The sequence below is a fragment of the Amblyraja radiata genome, chromosome 7 (genome assembly GCF_010909765.2).
Source record: "Amblyraja radiata isolate CabotCenter1 chromosome 7, sAmbRad1.1.pri, whole genome shotgun sequence".
NCBI lineage: Eukaryota > Metazoa > Chordata > Chondrichthyes > Rajiformes > Rajidae > Amblyraja > Amblyraja radiata.
Genome location: NC_045962.1, coordinates 86019700 through 86042627, shown reverse-complemented (window position 1 = coordinate 86042627; position 22928 = coordinate 86019700). Strand labels below are relative to the sequence as shown.

Sequence of the window (22928 nt, the reverse complement as noted above, 5' to 3'; positions counted from 1 at the left end):
AGATGCTGCCTCACCTGCTGAGTTCCTCCAGCATTTTTTGTCTGCCTTCGATTTTTCCAGCATCTGCAGTTCTTTCTTAAACATGGGGTTGAGAGAGGTCATAATTGATAGAATTAGGCCATTCATCCCAATGTACTCCGCCATTCAATCAGAGTTGATCTATCTCTCCCTCCTAACCCCATTTTCCTGCCTTCTCCCTGTAACCCCCGGCACCCGTACTAACCAAGAATCTATTTATATCCACCTTAAAAATATCCATTGACTTGGCCTTCACAGCCATCTGCGGCAATTAATTCTTGGGAAAGATGGATCAGCCATGATTGAATGCGTGGGAAGAGACTGCAGATGCTGGTTTACACCGAAGTTAGACACAAAATGCTAGAGTAACTCAGCAGGTCAGGCAGCATCTCTGGAGAAAAGGAAAAGGTAACATTTCAGGTCAAGACCCTTCTTCAGACTGAGAGGGGGAATGAGAAATGAGCGATATAGACGATGATATAGAGAGCAAGAACAAATGAATGAAACATATGCATAAAAAGTAACGATAATCAAGGTGGAACCCACAATGGTCCATTGTTGGCTGTGGCTGGGTGAAAACGAGTTACAGAAAATGATACCCACCAAGGCGACAGTGAAACTGGTACAACAACCAGGGTGGTGGAGGGACAGAGAGGGATGTGATACAAGGGTTTCCTGAACGTAGAGAAATCAATATTCATACTGATATTCATAGCCATGATAGAATGGCGGAGTTGTCGCGATGGCCTAATTCTGCTCCTTCACTTATGAACTTATATATACGTGTGTGCAGGAGGGAACTGCAAATGCTGGTTTAAACCGAAGATAGACACAAAAAGCACGAATAACTCAGCGGGTCAGTCAGCATTTCTGGAGAAAAGAAATAGGTGACATTTCAGGTCAAGACCCTTCTTCAGACTATATACTACATATTTTTCAGATATGTTCGTCATATGAGCAGAATTAGTCTACTTGGCCATTCAATATATATATTATATATATTATTATATATTACACCACACAGAGAGTGGTGAATCTGTGGAATTCTCTGCCACAGAAGGTAGTTGAGGCCAGTTCATTGGCTATATGGGTGGGAGTTAGATGTGGCCCTTGTGGCTAAGGGGATCAGAGGGTATGGAGAGAAGGCAGGTACGGGATACTGAGTTGGATGATCAGCCATGATCATATTGAATGGCGGTGCAGGCTCGAAGGGCCGAATGGCCTACTCCTGCACCTAATTTCTATGTTTCTATATTTAAGAGGGAGTTAGATGTGGCCCTTGTGGCTAAAGGGATCAGGGGGTATGGAGAGAAGGCAGGTACAGGATACTGAGTTGGATGATCAGCCATGATCATATTGAATGGCGGTGCAGGCTCGAAGGGCCGAATGGCCTACTCCTGCACCTATTGTCTATATATTATACAAATTCTGCTCATATGACATGAACATATCTGGAAAAATATATATATACACATAAAAACAATAATAGGGCAAAACATGTTTATAGAACTTGATACATATACACAAGTAAAAACAAACAAACATTGATAGTGCAAAACTTATGAGTTTATAAAAACAGGCACAACTGGGGAAGCTGACGTGCGACGAGTGATACGGAAGGACCCTTCCTGCGGTGGTCGCGCCTCGTTGCCTGGCGCCAAGAAGAAAGGAGGGAGAAAGAGGGAGAGAGAGAAGGAGAAAAGAAGAAAGAGAGAGAGAGACGGGGTGAGAGAAATAAGGGGCGGGAAAAGGAGGAGGAGAAGGGAGGGAGAGAGAAAGAAAGAGAGAGGAGAAGAAGAAAGGGAGAGAGGAGTGAGAAGAGAGAACGGGAGAGAAGAGATAGAAAGAGAGGGTATAGAGAGCGGAGAGAGAGAGAAGAGAAAGAGAGGGAAGAGAGAACGGGAGCTGGAGCTGTTGTGTGGATGGACTCCGGGTCAGGTCCATCGCCGGTGAAGCGCTGCCTCTATGTCGGTCAACGAGCTGTTCGGCGCAGTCCAGGCCTCTCTGGCCGCCGACCAGGACGTCAGGGAGGTGGGTGTCCCCGGCGACCGGTTTGTCCTGAACGCGAACCCTGCCTTTACATTAGCGCCCTGGCTGTTGCCGCAGCCTGAGCCCCCCCCTTGCCGAACACTTACTCTCACCTAGTCCCATCTACCTGCACTCAGACCATAACCCTCCATTCCTTTCCCGTCCATATACCTATCCAATTTATTTTTAAATGATAAAATCGAACCTGCCTCCACCACTTCCACTGGAAGCTCATTCCACACAGCTACCACCCTCTGAGTAAAGAAGTTCCCCCTCATGTTACCCCTAAACTTTTGTCCCTTAATTCTCAAATCATGTCCTCTTGTTTGAATCTTCCCTACTCTCAATGGAAAAAGCTTATCCACGTCGACTCTGTCCATCCCTCTCATCATTTTAAAGACCTCTATCAAGTCCCCCCCTTAACCTTCTGCGCTCCAAAGAATAAAGACCTATCTTGTTCAACCTTTCTCTGTAACTTAGGTGCTGAAACCCAGGCAACATTCTAGTAAATCTCCTCTATCTCTAAACTAACCTACATACCTCGATATCTTTGAGGTGTGGGAGGAAACTAGAGCACCTGGAGGAAGCCCACAGGGTGACAGGGAGAACATGCAAACTGCTCACAGACAGCATAGAAGGTTGGGATTGATCCGGGTTTCTGGCGCAGCGAGGCTGCAGCTGTGCCACTGTCACCCTTTGTAAATGGTGGCTTAGTGGGCAGTTTGGTCTGTGTCATTAACTGGGCTATGCCTACTACTCCCTGCAATTGCTTACAATCTAATCTAGCAGAGAGTAGTGCGTTCGGCCGAACGCACTATGGGAACTTCACTTGCCCCTCTGCAGGAACTATACATCAGGAGGTGCAACTCCAGAGCCAATAAGATCATGGGAGACCCCTTCCACCCCTGCAACGGGTTGTTCCAGCTGCTACAGTCAGGCAAACGCCTCAGTTGCCATGCTGTGAGAACGGAGAGGTTGAGAAGGAGTTTCTTCCCAGAGGCCATTAGGACTGTAAACTCCTATCTCACCAGGGACTAACCTTACTGTACCACTCTATTGCTTTAAAAAAAATTGCTGTTTTTTTTCCCTTTTTCCTTCCGCCCACAATATTTAATATGTAAAAGAATATGTGATTCTGTTCCATTCTGTTTGTAGTTTATTTATTTGTTTGTTTTTTTTTTTGCACAAAGTCTGCGAGCATTGCCACTTTTCATTTCACTGCACATCTCGTATGTGTATGTGACGAATAAACTTGACTTGACTTGAGTTTAATAATAATAATAATAATATATTTTATTGTCATTGCACATATGTACAACGTGATTTGGTATGCAGCTTCCATCCGATGTCATAAACAACTAATACAATTTAGATTTATAAAAAGAACAGTAAAACAGTCAAAACAGTCTAAAGTGCAAATGTGCCTGTGCCGGGTCGATGTGCGACGTGACCATCCGAGGGAGACAGTTCATGGGGGTGGGGGGCACTCAACAGGGCCGGTTCAGAGCAGCTATTGCTCTGGGATGAAGCTGTTCCTGAGTCTGGAGGTGCGGGCGTAGAAGGCCTTGTAATGTCTGCCGGAAGGTAGGAGCTCGAACAGTCCATTACAAGGGTGTGAGGAGTTTTTATGGATGCTGACGGCCTTCCTGAGGCACCGTGTGTAATAGATGCCCTCCAAGGCTGGTAGCTGTGTCCCAATAATCTGCGCTCTGTGGACGACGCGCTGAAGAGCTCCCCTCTCCGCCTCCATGCAGCTGAGATACCACACAGAGATGCCATATGTTAGCATGTTAGTAATTTGGAGATAGACAATATGGCCATACAGCCATTCAGGCCAGATGCAGCGTGGAAACAGGCCTTTTGCCCTGACCAGACAGTCTGCACTGACCAGCGATCATCCTTCTACGTATGTTCTATGTCTTACACACCAGAGGCAATTCACCTGCAAAACAGCACGTCTTTGGAACGTGTGGAGGAAACCTGAGCACCTGGAGGAAACCTACATGGTCACGGGGCGAACATACAAACTCCACACAGACAACACCCGTAGTCAGGACCAAACCCAGGTCTTGACGTTGTGAGACAGCAGCTCTACCGCTACGCCACCGTGCCGTACAAATCTAATTCTTATCTGAGAAATAAATCCGACTTTCCTCACAGTGCTCTATGGTCAGTCTTTCTCTACTCTCCTTGTCATCTGCAGGATATACGAAAAGTGGTTCAAGTCCTTGAACAAACAGCTCGTGAGATTCTAACCCTGCTGCAGACTGTCCACCAAATATCCGGCTTTAAAGAAAGTAAGTATCACAGTGGAAGAAAGCTGAGGTAGTAACTTTTTCCACTGATAGACACACATTCCTGGAGTAACTCAGTGGGTCAGGCAGCATCAGGAGAAAAATGATGGGTGACATTTTGGGTCGGGGCTCTTCTTCAGACTGAAAGTTGGGGGTGCGGGGGGGGGGGGGGGGGGGGGGTTGAGGGAGTGAATGGAGCTGGAGGTGAGAAAAGGGCTATTCAAGGCCAGCCACAAAAAAAAGGCAGGGCACTGCCTGGTAAGTCCACTGTTGGCTGGGGAAGGTGGGATCTCAAGAGGGAAACAATGTGGAGGTCTACGGAGCTGGTTAAAGAACTAGGGTGGAGGAAGGGGGAGAGTAAGAAGAAGTTACAAGTATTTAAAATTAGAGCATTCAATAGACAATAGGTGCAGGAGTAGGCCATTCGGCACTTCGAGCCAGCACCGCCATTCAATGTGATCATGGCTGATCCACAATCAGCACCCCATTCCTGCCTTCTCCCCATATCCCGTGACTCCACTATCTTTAAGCTCTATCTAACTCTCTCTTGAAAATCGCCCTCCACCCAGAGAATCGCCCTCCACTGTCTTCTGAGGCAGAGAATTCCACAGATTCACAACTCGCTGTGTGAAAAAGTTTTTCCTCATCTCTGTTCTAAATGGCTTACCCCTTATTCTTAAACTGTGGCACCTGGTTCTGGACTCCCCCTATGGACTCACCCCCCCCCCCCCCCCCCCCGGTTCTGTCTTTCCCTCCACCCTCGCGGCCTAACAACTTGGATTGGTGCGGCCTTTATCGGAGTCGGGTCCAGAGCTTCAGCAGCGGGCGCAGCATGGACTCTCCATCGCTGAGCCGGGCGTCGCCAGAAGAAATGCTCCGATCGCTAGCCCGCCGACTACGACATCCTGAAGCCTCGGTCTGCGGAGTTTCTCGCCGCGGGCACGGTCAAGTCTTCTAATGATTTTGCAGATTCCCCGCTTGAAAGGGATTTGATTTATCTACCCCGAAATGATGAACTGGATTCACTTAGACCAAACACTTCTTTTCCACCTTTTATTTTCTCCTCCTTTTATTTTGGCAGATTAGTCTTTAGCAGTTTTTAGCAGTTTTAGTCTTTAACAGTTTTGGTCTTTATCAGTTTTGGTCTTTATCAGGTGAAAAACCTTTAGACACAAAGGCAAAAAATATACACATTACTGTAACCAAATATAAATAACAGAAAATTACATGTATCTAACATTCCAACTCATAGCAGCCATTTTGTTTTTAAAATAATTTTCACACTTCATTAAATGAAAAATACAAATAATGCCCACTACTGTTACCAATTTTTTAGCTTAATATCATATGAATCTTACTGTTTTCTAACACATTTTATCATATTTTTTAAAATGCAATTATTTAAACTAACACCACACATAGCATATAAGTATTAGAAATTAGCTCACATTAGCCCTTAACCCCACAGTGAAGCAGGATGCACTTTACATAGACAACAAACACTATCATCACCCTGTCATCTTGGTTAACAAACACCACCAATATTTCAAACTTTCTCAATCAACACGTTAGCCAGACAAGTTTCTCAGATATTAAAGGGTTAAACAGAGTCTCTGGGGCTGCAGTCTTCGGCTCAGTCCATTTAGAGTTCAGTCCTTACCGGCTGCCAATCGGGTCTGTAGAAAATCAGTCCTGCTTGCCTTTTCTGGCTATCGCGGCAGTCTTTTTGGACAGTCCTTTTGATTTACTGTTCAAGTTTTGCCGCTCGCAAGTCTCTTGTGTCTTCTTCACTGGCTTCTGGGGCTGTGTGCTCTTTTGACCCCCAGGCAGAACTCGGCAGGCTGGGGTTCCGCCGACTTTAATCACTGTCTCGTGATTTCAATGTAGCATTTCTCTGCACCTGTTCTTTCATTTCAGTTTGACTTGACAGGCACGGTGTGGACTTTAAGAGCTCTGACTGCCGGCCTGCGGCCTATAACATCGGGAAGACCCGGTCTCCAGTAGGAAGCGGCCAATTCGGGACCTCCAAGCCGCGGCTAGTGTCTGTCCGTCCCGACGTTGGAGTGCTCTTTTTGTTTGTATGGCTGCATGGTAAATCAAATTCCACTGTACCTTAATTGGTGCGTGTGGCAATAAATGTGAACTTGAACTTGTATGAACATTCAATGTTCATACCACAGGGTTGTAAGGTGTCCAAAAGACATTTCCTTTGCCCCCCTCCTTCCACCCATCCCCGCAATGTCTGAAGAAGATCCTCAACCTGAAACATCACTGATCCATGTCCTCCTGAGAAGATGCCTGACCTGCTGAGTTACTCCAGCACGCTTAAGTGTCTTTTTTAAACCTACAAATGCACACGTCTTTAGGATGGGGGAAGAAACCCTCGTGGTCTCGGGCTGAATGTGCAAACTCCACATAGACAGCACCCAAGGTTAGGACAGAGCCTGGCTGGGATTTTAGTGCTGTGAGTCAAGTCAAGTCACATTTATTTATATAGCACATTTAAAAAACAACTCTCATTGGCCAAAGTGCTTTACATTTGTTATAAGAATAGTATAAACAAACAAACTACATACATATATACATATAGCCCTCGCTCAGTGGACGTCAGGAAAGGCTTGGGAGTATAGATAAGATTTTAGTCTTGACTTAAAGGAGTCGATGGAGGGGGCAGTTCTGATGGGAAGGGGGATGCTGTTCCACAGTCTAGGAGCTGCAACCGCAAAGGCGATGTATCCCCTAAGCTTATGCCTAGACCGCGGGATATTCAGCAGCCCCAAGTCGGCCGATCTGAGGGTCCTGGAGGCGGAGTGGTGGGTGAGAAGACTTTTAATGTAGGAGGGGGCAAGCCCATTGAGGGCTTTGTAGACATAGAGGAGGGTCTTGAAATGTATACGGAACGCACAGGGGGCCAGTGGAGAGAGGCCAGGATCGGGGTGATGTGGTCCCTTTTTCGGGAGTCAGGAGTCTCGCTGCGGCGTTTTGGACCAGTTGCAGGTGGGACTGGGAAGATTGGCTGATGCTAGTGTAAAGAGAGTTGCAGTAATCTAGGCGGGAGGAGATAAATGTGTGGATGATCTTTTCGAGGTCATCAAAGTGGAGGAATTGTTGTATTTTAGCTATCGTCCGAAGCTGAAAGAAGCTAGCTTTTACCACGGCATTGACTTGTTTGTCAAATTTCAGTGCTGAGTCAAATATCACGCCGAGGTTTTTGACGTGAGGTTTGAGTAGTGGGGTAAGGCTTACAAGACTGCCTGCTATCATTTTGATTGAGTCCGAGGGGCCGAGAAGGATGACCTCAGACTTACTCTCGTTTAGTTGGAGGAAGTTCTGGGCCATCCAGCACTTTATATCCTTGAGGCTGCGGGTAAGGTTAAGTAGATTTGATTGTTTTTTGGGCTTCAGGGGGAGATAGAGTTGTGTATCGTCTGCGTAGCAATGGAAGGAAATGCCGTGCCTTTCAATGACTTGGCCTAAGGGGAGCATAAGGCAGCAGCTTTACCCACTGTGATTTAAAAACTTGTATCGGTCTTAATTGTTGATTTGTATTTTCTTGTTAGTACCGAACAAGTGCCAAAAAGCACGGGAACATTTTGATACAGTGAAGACGCACCTGGCAGAACTGAAGACCAAGTTCCCCGCAGATCAGTACTACAGGTCAGTGGTGAAAACCAAATTATAAGTACCTGAATTGAAAAATGAAGTGGGGAAGAAAGGAAAGGAATAGCCTTCCCTGAGTTACTCCAGCAACTGTAAAGAGAAAATACAGGGGTCTGAAGAAGGTTCTCGACCCGAAACGTTACCCATTCTTTCTCTCCAGAGATGCTGCCTGAGTTACTCCAGCATTTTGTATACCATCCATACCTTCCATACAGGGATCAATGCTTGGGTTATAGACCTTGGAGCACACCTCAAAGCTCACAGGCATGTGGACACAAGGAACTACAAGTGCTGGTTTACCAAAAAAAATAGACACAGTGCTGGAGTAACTCAGCAGGTCAGGCAGCATCTGTGGAGAACAGGTGGCGTTTTGGGTCAGGACCCTTCTACAGACAGGTACAAGGAGAGGAAAGCTTTAGAAGGGGAAAAGACACAAATTAGGGAGTAACTCAGCGGGTCGGCAGCATTTCTGTATAGGTGAGGTTATGGGTCAGGACCATTCTTCAGACAGCTACATGGATAGGAAAGGTTTAGAGAGGAAAAGGCACAAAGTACTTCAGCGGGTCAGGCAGCAACTGGAGAACATAATTTAGATATTGGGGAACTGTACAGACAGTGTTTTGGTTCGGGATCCTTCAGCAGACTGATGGCTTTTTGGTACCCATGACAATTTTTAACCCAAATTTAGTTTAGTTTAGAGATACAGAGCAGAAACAGGTCCTTCGGCCCATTGAGTCCGCACCGACCAGCGATCCCCATGTGCTAGTGCTATCCTACACACTAGGGACATAGAAACATAGAAAATAGATGCAGGAGTAGGCCATTCGGCCCTTCGAGCCTGCACCGCCATTCAATATGATCATGGCTGATCATCCAACTCAGTATCCTATACCTGCCTTCTCTCCATACCCCCTGATCCCTTTAGCCACAAGGGCCACATCTAACTCTCTCTTAAATATAGCCAATGAACTGGCCTCAACTACCTTCTGTGACAGAGAATTCCAGAGATGCACCACTTTCTGTGTGAAAAATGTTTTTCTCATCTCGGTCCTAAAAGATTTCCCCCTTATCCTTAAACTGTGACCCCTTGTTCTGGACTTCCCCAACATCGGGAACAATCTTCCTGCACCTAGCCTGTCCAACCCCTTAAGAATTCTGTACGTTTCTATAAGATCCCCCCTCAATCTTCTAAATTCTAGCGAGTACGAGCCGAGTCTATCCAGTCTTACTTCATATGAAAGTCCTGACATCCCAGGAATCAGTCTGGGGAACCTTCTGTGGCAAGAATGTCTTTCCTCAGATTAGGAGACCAAAACTGTACGCAATACTCCAGGTGTAGTCTCACCAAGACCCTGTACAACTGCAGCAGAACCTCCCTGCTCCTATACTCAAATTCTTTTGCTATGAATGCTAACATACCATTCGCTTTCTTCACTGCCTACTGCACCTGCATGCCTACTTTCAATGACTGGTGTACCATGACACCCAGGTCTAGTTGCATCTCCCCTTTTCCTAATCGGCCACCATTCAGATAACAGTCTACTTTCCTGTTTTTGGCACCAAAGTGGATAACCTCACATTTATCCACATTATACTGCATCAGCCATGCATTTGCCCACTCACCCAGCCTATCCAAGTCACCTTGCAACCTCCTAGCATCCTCCTCACAGCTAACACTGCCCCCCAGCTTCGTGTCATCCGCAAACTTGGAGATGTTGCATTCAATTCCCTCGTCTAAATCATTAATATATATTGTAAATAGCTGGGGTCCCAGCACTGAGCCTTGCGGTACCCCACTAGTCACTGCCTGCCATTCTGAAAATAACCCGTTTACTCCTACTCTTTGCTTCCTGTCTGCCAGCCAGTTCTCTATCCACATCACTACTGAACCCCCAATACCGTGTGCTTTAAGTTTGTATACTAATCTCTTATGTGGGACCTTGTCAAAAGCCTTCTGAAAGTCCAGATATAACACATCCACTCCCTTATCCACTCTACTAGTTACATCCTCAAAAAATTCTATAAGATTCGTCAGACATGATTTACCATTCATAAATCCATGCTGACTTTGGCCAATGATTTCACCACTTTCCAAATGTGCTGCTATCCCATCTTTAATAACTGACTCTAGCAGTTTCCCCACTACCGATGTTAGACTAACTGGTCTGTAATTCCCCGTTTTCTCTCTGCCTCCCTTTTTAAAAAGTGGGGTTACATTAGCTACCCTCCAATCCTCAGGAACTACTCCAGAATCTAGAGTTTTGAAAAATTATCACTAATGCATCCACTATTTCTGGAGCTACTTCCTTAAGTACTCTGGGATGCAGCCTATCTGGCCCTGGGGATTTATCGGCCTTTAATCCATTCAATTCACCTAACACCACTTCCCGGCTAACCTGGATTTCACTCAGTTCCTCCATCTCATTTGACCCCTGGTCCCCTGCTATTTCCAGCAGATTATTTATGTCTTCCTTAGTGAAGACAGAACCAAAGTAGTTATTCAATTGGTCTGCCATGTCCTTGTTCCCCATAATCAATTCACCTGTTTCTGACTGCAAGGGACCTCTAACTAATCTTTTTCTCTTCACATATCTATAAAAACCTTTGCAATCAGTTTTTATGTTCCCTGCCAGTTTTCTTTCATAATCTATTTCCCCCTTTCCTAATTAAGCCCTTTGTCCTCCTCTGCTGGACTCTGAATTTCTCCCAGTCCTCTGGTAGACTGCTTTTTCTGGCTAATTTGTATGCTTCATCTTTTGTTTTGATACTATCCCTGATTTCCCTTGTTATCCACGGATGCACTACCTTCCCTGATTTATTCTTTTGCCAAACTGGGATGAACATTTGTTGTAGTTCATCCATGCAGTCTTTAAATGCCTTCCATTGCATATCCACCGTCAACCCTTCAAGAATCAATTGCCAGTCTATCTTGGCCAATTCATGTCTCATACTGTCAATGTTACCTTTCTTTAAGTTCAGGACCCTTGTTTCTGAATTAACTATGTCACTCTCCATCCTAATGAAGAAATCAACAATATTATGGTCACTCTTGTCCAAGGGGCCACGCACAACAAGACTGCTAGCTAACCATTCCTCATTACTCAATATCCAGTCTAGAATAGCCTGCTCTCTCGTTGGTTCCTCTACATGTTGGTTTAGAAAACTATCCCGCATACATTCCAAGAAATCCTCTTCCTCAGCACCCCTGCCAAGTTGATTCACCCAATCTATATGTAGATTGAAGTCACCCATTATAACTGTTTTACCTTTGATGCACGCATTTCTAATTTCCTGTTTGATGCCATCCGCAACTCCACTACCACTGTTAGGTGGCCTGTACACAAATCCCACTAGCGTTTTCTGCCCCTTAGTGTTTTGCAGCTCTACCCATATCAATTCCACATCCTCCAAGCTAATGTCCTTCCTTTCTATTGCGTTAATCTCCTCTCTAACCAGCAACGCTACCCCACCTATTGAATATCCCTGGATGTTCAGCTCCCAGCCTTGGTCACCCTGGAGCCATGTCTCCGTGATCCCAACTATATCATAGTCATTAATAGCTATCTGCACATTCAACACATCCACCTTATTACGAATGCTCCTTGCATTGAGACACAAAGCCTTCAGGCTTGTTTTTACAACACTCTTACCTCTTATACAATTATGTTGAAAAATGGCCCTTTTTGATTTTTGCCCTGGATTTGTCTGCCTGCCACTTTTACTTTTCACCTTGCTACCTATTGCTTCTACCCTCATTTTACACCCCTCTGTCTCTCTGCTCACACATTTAAAAAACCCTTTCCCTTTAACTCCCTCCTCAACTATCCCATTTGACACCCCACCCCCCTTATTCAGTTTAAAACCACCCGTGTAGCAGTGGCAAACCTGCCTGCCAGAATGCTGGTCCCCCACCTGTTAAGATGCAATCCATCCCTTTTGTACAGATCCCCCTTACTCCAAAACAGATCCCAGTGATCTAAGAATCTAAATCCCTGCCCCGTGCACCAGTTCCTCAGCCACACATTCAGGTCCCGTATCTCCCTGTTCCTGCTCTCGCCAGCACGAGGAACTGGAAGCAAACCGGAGATAACAACCCTGGAGGTCTTGCTTTTCAGCATTTTTCCGAGCTCTCTAAAGTCACGCAGCAGAATATTTATCCCCTTCTTTCCGACATCGTTTGTGCCGACATGCACTACCACTTCCGGCTGTTCACCTTCACCCTTGAGGATTTTCTGCACTCTGTCCGTGACATCCTGGAGCCATGTCCATGACATCCTGGATCCTGGATCCTGGCACCAGGAAGACAGCACATCTTATTACAATTTACAATTTTCATCAAAGCCAATTAGCCTACAAACCTGTAAATCTTTGGAGTCTGGGCGGAAACGAGCTCCCAGAGAAAACCCACTCATTCACGGAGCGAATCTACAAACTCTGTGCAGGCAGCACCTGTAGACAGGATAGAACCAGGGTCTCTGGCGCTGTACGGCAGCAACACTACCGCTGCGCCACCGTGCCGCCCCTTATCTAAATATTCTTGTGATTGTCAGTCCAATTACACGATCACTGTTCGCAATGTACTGCCAGCGTTGAGGATGAGACCAAACCTGTGTGTGACACTTGAGTATTTCTATCCAGGTTCAATGAGCACTGGCGGTTCGTACTGCAGCGCCTGATCTTCCTGGCTGCGTTCGTGGTCTATCTGGAGTCGGAAACCCTGGTGACACGGGAAGATGTAGCCGCAATACTGGGAAGTACGTTACGCGCTGTGCCTTAATTCTGCTTTTGCTTTGCTGCCGTGGCAATAACTCTCGGGCCAGCCTGTCGGAGAAATCAGTCGAGGACTCGGAGAGCGAGACTTTATTACGTGATATCACGGAGGAATTGCCCGAGGAGACAGCTCCTCAAGAGTACAGACAGCACTGGTTTACATACTGCCGAACAAACAAGTGTATGTGCAGACTAGCCCAGTCCTGAGTTCCTTAAATAGTTTAGTCGAGGGCTTGCGATTTGATCAAAGCTGCCTAAATTACATTACTCAGACCTGTACATACCCGTGCATGATGTTATTATCTGTTGGTTTTGCAGATAACAGATAATAACATCACACACAAAGAAGCACCCGTAAGCAATGCACAATCATTCGACCGAGGCTTTCCTAAATTCTCTCACAATCCCTCCTTTTTGATCAGACATGATCAACCTATTCCCTGGGGTTTAGGAACTCATAGCCCTCAGGCAAAGATCTCATCTTGAGACAATAGGTGCAGGAGTAGGCCATTCGAACCTTCGAGCCAGCACCGCCATTTAATGTGATCATGGCTGATCATCCCCAATCAGTACCCCGTTCCTGCCTTCTCCCCATATCCCCTGCCTCCGCTATCTTTAAGAGCCCTACCTGGCTCTCTCTTGAAAGTATCCAGAGAACCGGTCTCCTCCGCCCTCTGAGGCAGAGAATTCCACACACACAACTTTCTGTGTGAAAAAGTCTCCGTTCTAAATGGCTTACCCCTTATTCTTAAACTGTGGCCCCTGGTTCAACATTGGGAACATTTTTGTAAACAGGCCCTTCGGCCCACCGAGTCCGCGCCGACCAGCGAACCCCGCACAGTAACACTATCCTACACGCACATTAGGGATCATTTTTTTTACTAATACCGAACAAATTAACCTACAAACCTGTGCATCTTTGGAGTGTGGGCAGAAACCAAAGATCTCAGAGGAAACCCACGCAGTCACGGGGAGAACGTACAAACTCCGAACAGACAGCACCCGTAGTCGGGATCGAATGCGGGTCTTGAGCATAGCAAGTGCTGTAAGGCAGCAACTCTTACCGCCGCGCCACCGTGACATTCTTCCTCGTCATACTCAAGGTCTGAAGCAACCACTCTACATAGAAAATAGGTGCAGGAGTAGGCTATTCGGCCCTTTGAGCCTGCACCGCCATTCAATATGATCATGGCTGATCATCCAACTCGGTGTCCTGTACCTGCCTACCTCCATATCCCCTGATCCCTTTAGCCACAAGGGCCACATCTAACTCCCTCTTAAATATAGCCAATGAACTGGCCTCAACTACCTTCTGTGGCAGAGAGTTCCACAGATTCACCACTCTCTGTGTGAAAAATGTTTTTCTCATCTCGGTCCTAAAAGACTTCCCCCTTATCCTTAAACTGTGACCCCTTGTTCTGGACTTCCCCAACATCGGGAACAATCTTCTAGTGGTAATACCTCCTCTGGGGGGGGGGGGGTTAACAAGCAACAAATGAATCTTATTCCCAGTAGGCCCACTATTATTATTCCGAAAATTGATCCATAATGTATCAAGGTGGCCCATCAGTTTACACAAGGCCTTCAGCCTCCCCCGGGATTGTAATTGTGAAATTCTTGTCCCAATCTTAACTTTTTTTGTCAACGTCCTGTTTTATTGCAGAAATCTAGTATTCGCTATGGTTGAAGGGGGAGGCCCATAAGGGTATTCCTTCTTCACTGTGATGGGGAATGTGGGTGCACATCAATCAATCAATCAATCAATCAATCAATCAACTTTTATTGTCATCTTGCAAAGCAACAGTTGCACAGTGCAAAATGAGAAGACGTTTCCCAGGGAACACCGGAGCATCGCACATAATACTTAAACATTTCACACAAAAATAAAAACAATAAAAGCAATTCAGTCCCTGATAAAAACAATACGAATAGTTAAAAAGTGCAGATAAAAAATAGCAACATTAAAATACGTAAAAACAGTCATAAATTGTCCAGGGCAGCTGATTTAAGTGGCCAGTGCCAGAGTTGTTATTAAATTGTCAGTGCAAAAAATCAGGCGGCAGTATTACTGCGTTCAGCCAACTTATAAGCCAAAGTTAAAAACCGAGTTCTACTATGCCATTCCATCACGGCTGATCTATCTTTTCCTCTCAAACCCATTCTGCTGACTTTTACCCATAATCCCTGATACCCGTACTAATCAAGGGTTGTTCGATTTGCGCCTTAAAAATGCCCAATGACTTGGGTTCCACAGCAATGAATTCCACAGATTCTCCACCCTCTGACTAAAGAAATTCCTCCTCATCTCCTTTCTAAAGGTACGTCCATTTACACTGATGCTATGGCTTCTGGCCCTAGACTCTCCCACTAGTGGAAATATCCTCTCTGCGTCCACTCTATCCAGTTCCTCCAAAAGGAGCAATGTAAAGGAATTAGAGGAATAACTCAATCATTAATGACTAATACAATTTGATGAAATGTGTTAACAATAGACAATAGGTGCAGGAGTAGGCCATTCGGCCCTTCGAGCCAGCACCGCCATTCGATGTGATCATGGCTGATCATCCCCAATCAGTACCCCGTTCCTGCCTTCTCCCCATATCCCCTGACTCTGCTATCTTTAAGAGCCCTATCTAGCTCTCTCTTGAAAGTATCCAGAGAACCAGCCTCCACTGCCCTCTGAGGCAGAGAATTCCACAGACTCACAACTCTCTGTGAGAAAAAGTGTTTCATCGTCTCCGTTCTAAATGGCTTACCCATTATTCTTAAATTGTGGCCCTTGGTTCTGGACTCCCCCAGCATCGGGAACATGTTTCCTGCCTCTAGCGTGTCCAAACCCTTAATAAATCTTATATGTTTCAATAAGAATCCCTCTCATCCTTCTGAACTCCAGAGTATACAAGCCCAGCCGCTCCATTCTCCCAGCATATGACAGTCCCGCCATCCCGGGAATTAACCTTGTAAACCTACGCTCCACTCCCTCAATAGCAAGAATGTCCTTCCTCAAATTAGGGGACCAAAACTGCACACAATATTCCAGATGTGGTCTGACTAAGGCCCTGTACAACTGCAGAAGGACCTCTTTACTCCTATACTCAAATCCTCTTGTTATAAAGGCCAACCTGCCATTCGCTTTCTTCACTGCCTGCTGTACCTCCTTCTTCTTGCGTATGGTGTGCACAGCCTAAAGTTGTAGGACCGTTCTATTTGATCTTATTTGATTGTGCACGCCGGGTTGATTGCATTCGTCGAAACAGGGCGGACCACATGAAGGTTGCAATCTCCCACCCCCCAGCTGTACCTGCATGCTTACTTTCATTGAATGATGTACAAGGACCCCCCAGACCCTGTTGTACTTCCCCTTTTCCCAACTTGACACCATTTTGATAGCAATCTGCCGTCCTGTTTTTGCTACCAAAGTGGATAACCTCACATTTATCCACATTAAACTGCATCTGCCTACTCACCCAACATGTCCAAGTCACCCTGCATAACGTATTCTGTTAAAGCGATTTTTTTAAAAGCCAGTCAAGAATGAGAAATTAAATTAAATTTTTGTTTTTTGGCTGCGATTCAGTTCAAGTGAAGAGACACAAAGGGTTCCATCTCGATATCGAGGATTACCTTTCAGGACTGCTGATTCTCGCCAATGAACTGGTAAGCTACAGTAAGGTTTATGGACACGTGATGCAATTGTTAATCAAGCTGCTGCGCGAATCTGTGCGCACATTCACGCAACTTAATGGTGGGCTGTAAAATATCGTCTCTCAATCGCGTTCTTCACAAAACCTTGCTGTGTGAACCCCTTGACTGGCGCTCATCTAATTCCATTTTGTGTAAAATTGCCCAGCGTTATGAGCCTCTCCCAATCTCCCATCTACACCGGATCTTTATTCCCAAATCCTCTGTCAATCCCCTTCAGTACATTGGGACGGCTCGCTGGCGCAGCGGTAGAGTTGCTGCTATACGGCGCCAGGGACCCGGGTTCGATCCTGACGACGGGTGCTGTCTGTAGGGAGTTTGTACGTTCTCCCCGTGACCTGCATGGGCTTTCTCCGGTCGCTCCGGTTTCCTCCCACACAGTCCAAAGACGTGCAGGTTTGTAGGCTAATTGGCTTTTGTAAAATTGTAAATTGTCACTAGAGTGTGTAGGATAGCGTGAGTGTGCGGGGGTCGCTGGTCGGCGCGGGCCTGTTTCCGCACTGTATCTCTAAAATTAACCCCTTGCCACATTTTAAGATCTCTGAGCTTGAATTTTGGCTTCTTGAGCGTGTAGTTGCTCGACCACCGGACATCCACTGCCCAGGCACTCTCCCTCCAAAACCTCCCCACCCACACTCCTTAATCCAACCTCTTTGACCCTTGCCTTGTCCCTGTCCTAATATATGGCAGATCACCAATTCTTTATCTGTAACGGATCCTGAGCAACACCTTGCCATGTTTCTTTGCAATGTTGGTGTTCTTTGTGGAAACAGGAATGGCTCATTAACTCTCGCTCCGCTTCCCACCCTGCGTCCTCCCTCATTCCCTTTTACTTTTCAATCAATCGACCTTTATTGTCATCTTGCAAAGTTCAAGTTCAAGTGAGTTTATTGTCATGTGTCCCTGATAGGACAATGAAATTCTTGCTTTGCTTCAGCACACAGAACATAGAAGGCATTGACTACAGAACAGATCAGTGTGTCCATATACCATTATATAAATATATACACACATGAATAAATAAACTGATCAAATGCAAATAACAGATAATGGGTTATTAATAATCAGAGTTTTTTCCGAGCCAGGTTTAGTAGCCTGATGGCTGTGGGGAAGTAGCTATTCCAGAACCTGGTTGTTGCAGTCTTCAGGCTCCTGTACCTTCTACCTGAAGGTAGCAGGGACATGAGTGTGTGGCCAGGATGGTGTGGGTCTTTGATGATACTGCCAGCCTTTTTGAGGCAGCGACTGTGATAAATCCCCTCGATGGAAGGAAGGCCAGAGCCGATGATGGACTGGGCAGTGTTTACTACTTTTTGTAGTCTTTTCCTCTCCTGGGCGCTCAAGTTGCCGAACCAAGCCACGATGCAACCAGTCAGCATGCTCTCTACTGTGCACCTGTAGAAGTTAGAGAGTCCTCCTTGACAGTTGTACAGTGCAAAATGAGAAGACGTTTCCCAGGGAATACCAGAGCATCGCACATAAAACTTAAACATTTCACATAAATAAAAACAATCCAGTCCCTGATAAAAACAATGCGAATAGTTAAAAATTGCAGGTAAAAACAGCAGCATTAAAATACAAGTAAAAACAGTCATAAATTGTCCAGGGCAGCTGATTTAAATGGCCAGTGCCAGAGTTGTTATAAAATTGTCAGTGCAAAAAAGTAGTAGAATCAGGTGGAGTGACTGTTTAGCAGCCTCACAGCCTGTGGCAGGAAGCTGTTTAGCAGTCTGGTTGTCAGGGCTTTGATGCTACGGTATTTCTTGCCTGATGGCAGGAGATCCAGGTGTGTGTGGAGTGGGTGCAGTCTGTCCTTTGCTATGCTCAGTGCTTTTTTTAAGGCAACGGCTCTGGAACAGTTCTTGTACTGAGGGTAGGGAGACGCCAATGATCCTCTCTGCTCCCCTCACTACCCTCTGCAGAGCCTTCCTGTCTGAGCAGTTACAGTTGGAGTACCACATGTTAATGCAGTACGTTTAGTACAGACTCCACCGTGCCCCTGTAAAAAATCCTGAGGATGTTGGTGGGGAGTGAGGCCTGTTCCCTCCCGTACTGTCTCCCTCTCGCCGTTATTGTGATAGAGGGTCAGAATCATTCAGTGTGGAAACAGGCCCTTCGGCCCAACTTGCCCGCAAATGTCCCATCTACTAGTCCCACCCTGGCCCGCATCCCTCCAAACCTATCCTGGTCCAAATGTTTCCCAAATGTTGCGGTACTACCTGCCTCAACGACCTACTCTGGCAGCTCGTTCCATCCGCCCTTTGTGTAAACAAAAAAGTGACTCCTCAGGTATGCATTAAATCTTTCCTCCCCCATCTTAAACCTGTGTCCTCTGGTTCCCGAAACCCCAGCTCTGGGCAAGAAACTCTGTACATTAACCCCATCTATTATAACCATATAACCATATAACAATTACAGCACGGAAACAGGCCATCTCGGCCCTACAAGTCCGTGCCGAACAACTTTTTTCCCTTAGTCCCACCTGCCTGCACTCATACCATAACCCTCCATTCCCTTCTCATCCATATGCCTATCCAATTTATTTTTAAATGATACCAACGAACCTGCCGCCACCACTTCCACTGGAAGCTCATTCCACACCGCTACCACTCTCTGAGTAAAGAAGTTCCCCCTCATGTTACCCCTAAACTTCTGTCCCTTAATTCTGAAGTCATGTCCTCTTGTTTGAATCTTCCCTATTCTCAAAGGGAAAAGCTTGATCACATCAACTCTGTCTATCCCTCTCATCATTTTAAAGACCTCTATCAAGTCCCCCCTTAACCTTCTGCGCTCCAGAGAATAAAGACCTAACTTATTCAACCCATCTCTGTAACTTAGTTGTTGAAACCCAGGCAACATTCTAGTAAATCTCCTCTGTAATCTCTCATTCTATTCCTCTCATGATTCCGTACAGTTCCACAAGATCACCCCTCATCCTCCTGCACTCCAAGGAATAGAGTCCTCGCCTGCACAACCTCCCTCTATAGATCAGGCAACGGCACAGAAACAGGCTCTTCAGCCAACCAAATCCGCGCCGACTAGCGATCCCCGCGCACTAACACTATCCTACACACACTGGGCACAATTTACATTCATAGTAAGCCAATTAACCTACAAACCTGAACGTCTTTGGAGTGCGGGAGGAAACTGAAGATTGGAGTAGAATTAAGTCATTCAGCCCATCAAGTCTACTCCACCATTCAATCATGGCTGATCTATCTCTCCCTGCTACCCCATTCTCCTGCCATTTCCCCACGACCTCTGACACCTGATCTCTGACAAATCTTGGAGAAAACCCACGCGGTCACGGGCAGAACATACAAACTCTGTATACACAGCGCCCATAGTCAGGATTGAATCCGGGTCTCCAGCGCTGCAAACACTGTAAGGCAGCGACTCTACTAGAAACATAGAAAATAGGTGCAGGAGTAATAATAATAATAATAAATTTTATTTAATGGGCGCCTTTCAGACATCTCAAGGACACCTTACATAGTAATCGGAATAACATATAATCGGAATATAACAAGTAATAAAGACATCACAGAGACACAAATTAAAAACAGAATTCAATCCAAAAACACAAAATCAAAAACACAGTGTGAAGTACAGGGGTAGGCCATTCGGCCCTTCGAGCCTGCACCACCATTCAATATGATCATGGCTAATCATCCAACTCAGTATCCTGTACCTGCCTTCTCTCCATACCCCCTAACTCCCTCTTAAATATAGCCAATGAACTGGCTTCAACTACTTTCTGTGGCAGAAAATTCCACAGATTCACCACTCTCTGTGTGAATTTCTTTTTTCTCATCTCGGTCCTAAAAGACTTCCCCCTTATGTTCAAACTGTGACCTCTTGTTCTGGACTTCCCCAACATCGGGAACAATCTTCCTGCATCTAGCCTGTCCAACCCCTTAAGAATTGTGTAAGTTTCTATAAGATCCAGTACTGATGTACTGTTGTATTCTCGATGTTAATGGCGGCAAGGGATCAGATTGCAATAATTAACCCCCCATCGTTTTCCCCTTGGTTCCCCCCCCCGGCACAGTCGCGGCTGGCTCTGAACAGCGTCACCGCGGGCGACTACACGCGGCCTCTGCGCATCTCCTCCTTCATCAACGAGTTGGACTCGGGCTTCCGGCTGCTCAACCTGAAGAACGACTCGCTGCGCAAGCGCTACGACGGCCTGAAGTACGACGTGAAGAAGATAGAGGAGGTGGTTTACGACCTGTCCATCCGCGGGCTGGGTAAAGGGGACGCGCCCAGCGAAGGCAAGACGCTGGACAAGTAGCTCCTCGTCGTGCTCCTCCTCCTCCTCGGTGGAGGCCATGGGTGTGTGGCGTGGAGGAGGGGAGCGAATCGGTTGCTGGATGGCACAACACGCTGGAGTAACTCAGCAGGTCAGGCAGCATCTCTGGAGAACATGGACAGGTGACGTTTCTGGCCTGGACCTGTCTTCAGACTGATTGTGGAGAGGGGAAAGGAAGGTCATACATAAGTGAAAGCAGAATTAGGCCATTCGGCCCATCAAGTCTACTCCGCCATTCAATCGTGGCTGATCTATCTTACCCTCCCCCATTCTCCTGCATTTTCCCCCATAGCCCCTGAGAGCTGGAAGAGAGGAGGGTTCAGTTTCCAGCTTTATCCCCCCCCCCCCGATATAATCACGCTTTGTCCTGCCTCTCCTCTCTTTCCTCAGTCGCTCGCTTCCCTTTCCCCGATACTTAGTCTGAGGAAGGGTCTCGACCCGATACGTCACCCATTCCATTCCTTCTCTCCAGAGATGCTGCCTGTCCGGCTGAGTTACTCCAGCACTTTGTGTCTATCTTCGGTGTAAACCAGCATCTGCAGTTCCTTCCTGCACCTAATACCCTCGAGTCCATTCTGGTAAACCTCCTCTGCACCGTCTCCAAAGCCTCCACATGCTTCCTGTAATGGGGGAGTGTTCTAAAACTAGAGGGCGCAGGGTTAAGGTCTCGTCTCCTCAGTTCTCCCGCCTATCGGCTCTTGCTCCTCACAGGGGAAGGGAGAGGGAAGGGGAGGAGAGGAGAGGGAAGGAGAGGAGAGGGAAGGAGAGGAGAGGGAGGAGAGGAGAGGGGAAGAGAGGGAAGGGGAGGAGAGGGGAGGAGAGGGAAGGGGAAGAGAGGAGAGGAGAGGGGAGAAGAGAGGAGAGGAGAGGGGATACACTTGTGTATCTCCTCTCTTCTAGCTTTCTTCCCCCCCCGCTCCCCTACAATCAGTCCAAAGTAGGGTGGCAATGCGAATCGTCACCCATCCATGTTTTCTCCAGCGATGCTGCCCGACCCGTCGAGTATCCACAGTTCCGTGTTTCTACGAGTTATTGGTTGTTGTGGTTGCGATGGAAATGGAGAGCATGTTATTTATATTCCTGCTCTGGCACGGGTGAAATAATGTTTGGACCAAGTGTTTAAAGAGCGACGATGACCTCCAGTGAGATCAGTATTATGCAGGTTTGCGCAGGTTTATCTCTTTCCAAACCACCCTTGGCTTGTTTTTTTGTCGGTGTTGAGCTTCTGTGCCGATGTACCACTCATCCCCGCACTCCACTCTGTGCTCAACCTGTCATTTAATTTCCACTTTATCTCTTGACGAGCTGCAAAGAAAATAAAAAATAGATATTACTACTTGCTTGTGGTATCATTTTGAGCAAAGTCCTAAGCACAATTTGGCACGGTGGCACAGCGGTAGAGTTGCTGCCTCACAGCGCTTGCTTGCAGCGCCAGAAATCTGTGTTCGATCCCAACCACTGGTGATGCCTGTACGGAGTTTGTACGTTCTCCTGGTGAGCGGGTGGGTTTTCTCTGAGACCTTGGGTTTCCTCCCACACTCCAAAGACGTGCAGGTTTGTCAGTTAATTGTCTTGGTATGATTATAAATTGTCCCTGGTGTGTGTAGGAAAGTGTTAATGTGCGGGGATCGCTGGTCGGTGCGGACTCGGTCAGTTTATCCCCTCATCCTTCTAAACTCCAGTGAATACAAGCCTAGTCTTTTCAATCTTTCCTCATATGACAGTCCCGCCATCCTAGGGATCAATCTTGTGAACCTACGCTGCACTGTCTCAATCATAAGGATGTCCTTCCTCAAATTAGGAGACCAAAACTGATCCCTATACAATACTAGACTAAGTGGGACCCGTAGGGTCCCATGTTCACACGGGAGGGCTGGTCCCCCGACGCAATATTCCACCTCTCCACCAATTCCAATATTGGTGGCCAGTGGGGGGGCTTTCTGGAGCGCTGGTATAGGTTCTTGGGGTGGCAGCTCAGTCACTCAAGCATGATCTGCTGGCAGCTCACTCACGGCTTGTGGGCTGGCAGTTGACTCATGACTATTCCTTGAAATTCCATTTCAAGCAGGGTGCAAGGCCACCAAATTCAAGAAGGGTTTCGGCCCGAAACGTCGCCTATTTCCTTCGCTCCATAGATGCTGCTG

The 22928-nt window shown here is 46.6% G+C and overlaps 1 protein-coding gene across 1 annotated transcript; it reads left to right on the top strand.

The window, feature by feature from the left end:
• The first annotated feature begins 1657 nt into the window (after positions 1–1657).
• tsn (translin) lies at positions 1658–22117 on the top strand. The gene is made up of 6 exons (XM_033024896.1): positions 1658–2049; positions 4250–4343; positions 7901–7997; positions 12639–12754; positions 16348–16427; positions 20524–22117. Exons 1-6 carry the CDS (start codon positions 1984–1986, stop codon positions 20764–20766), a joined length of 696 nt encoding a protein of 231 aa, XP_032880787.1. The 5' UTR covers positions 1658–1983; the 3' UTR covers positions 20767–22117.
• Positions 22118–22928: the final 811 nt, after the last annotated feature.

Excerpts from the sequence above, each read along its gene's own strand:
- tsn (XM_033024896.1), top strand. The coding sequence starts at position 1,984 with ATGTCGGTCAACGAGCTGTTCGGCGCAGTCCAGGCCTCTCTGGCCGCC. Across the intron at positions 4,344-7,900 it reads AATATCCGGCTTTAAAGAAA|TACCGAACAAGTGCCAAAAA; the intron begins GTAAGTATCACA and ends TTTTCTTGTTAG. Across the intron at positions 12,755-16,347 it reads TGTAGCCGCAATACTGGGAA|TTCAAGTGAAGAGACACAAA; the intron begins GTACGTTACGCG and ends GCTGCGATTCAG.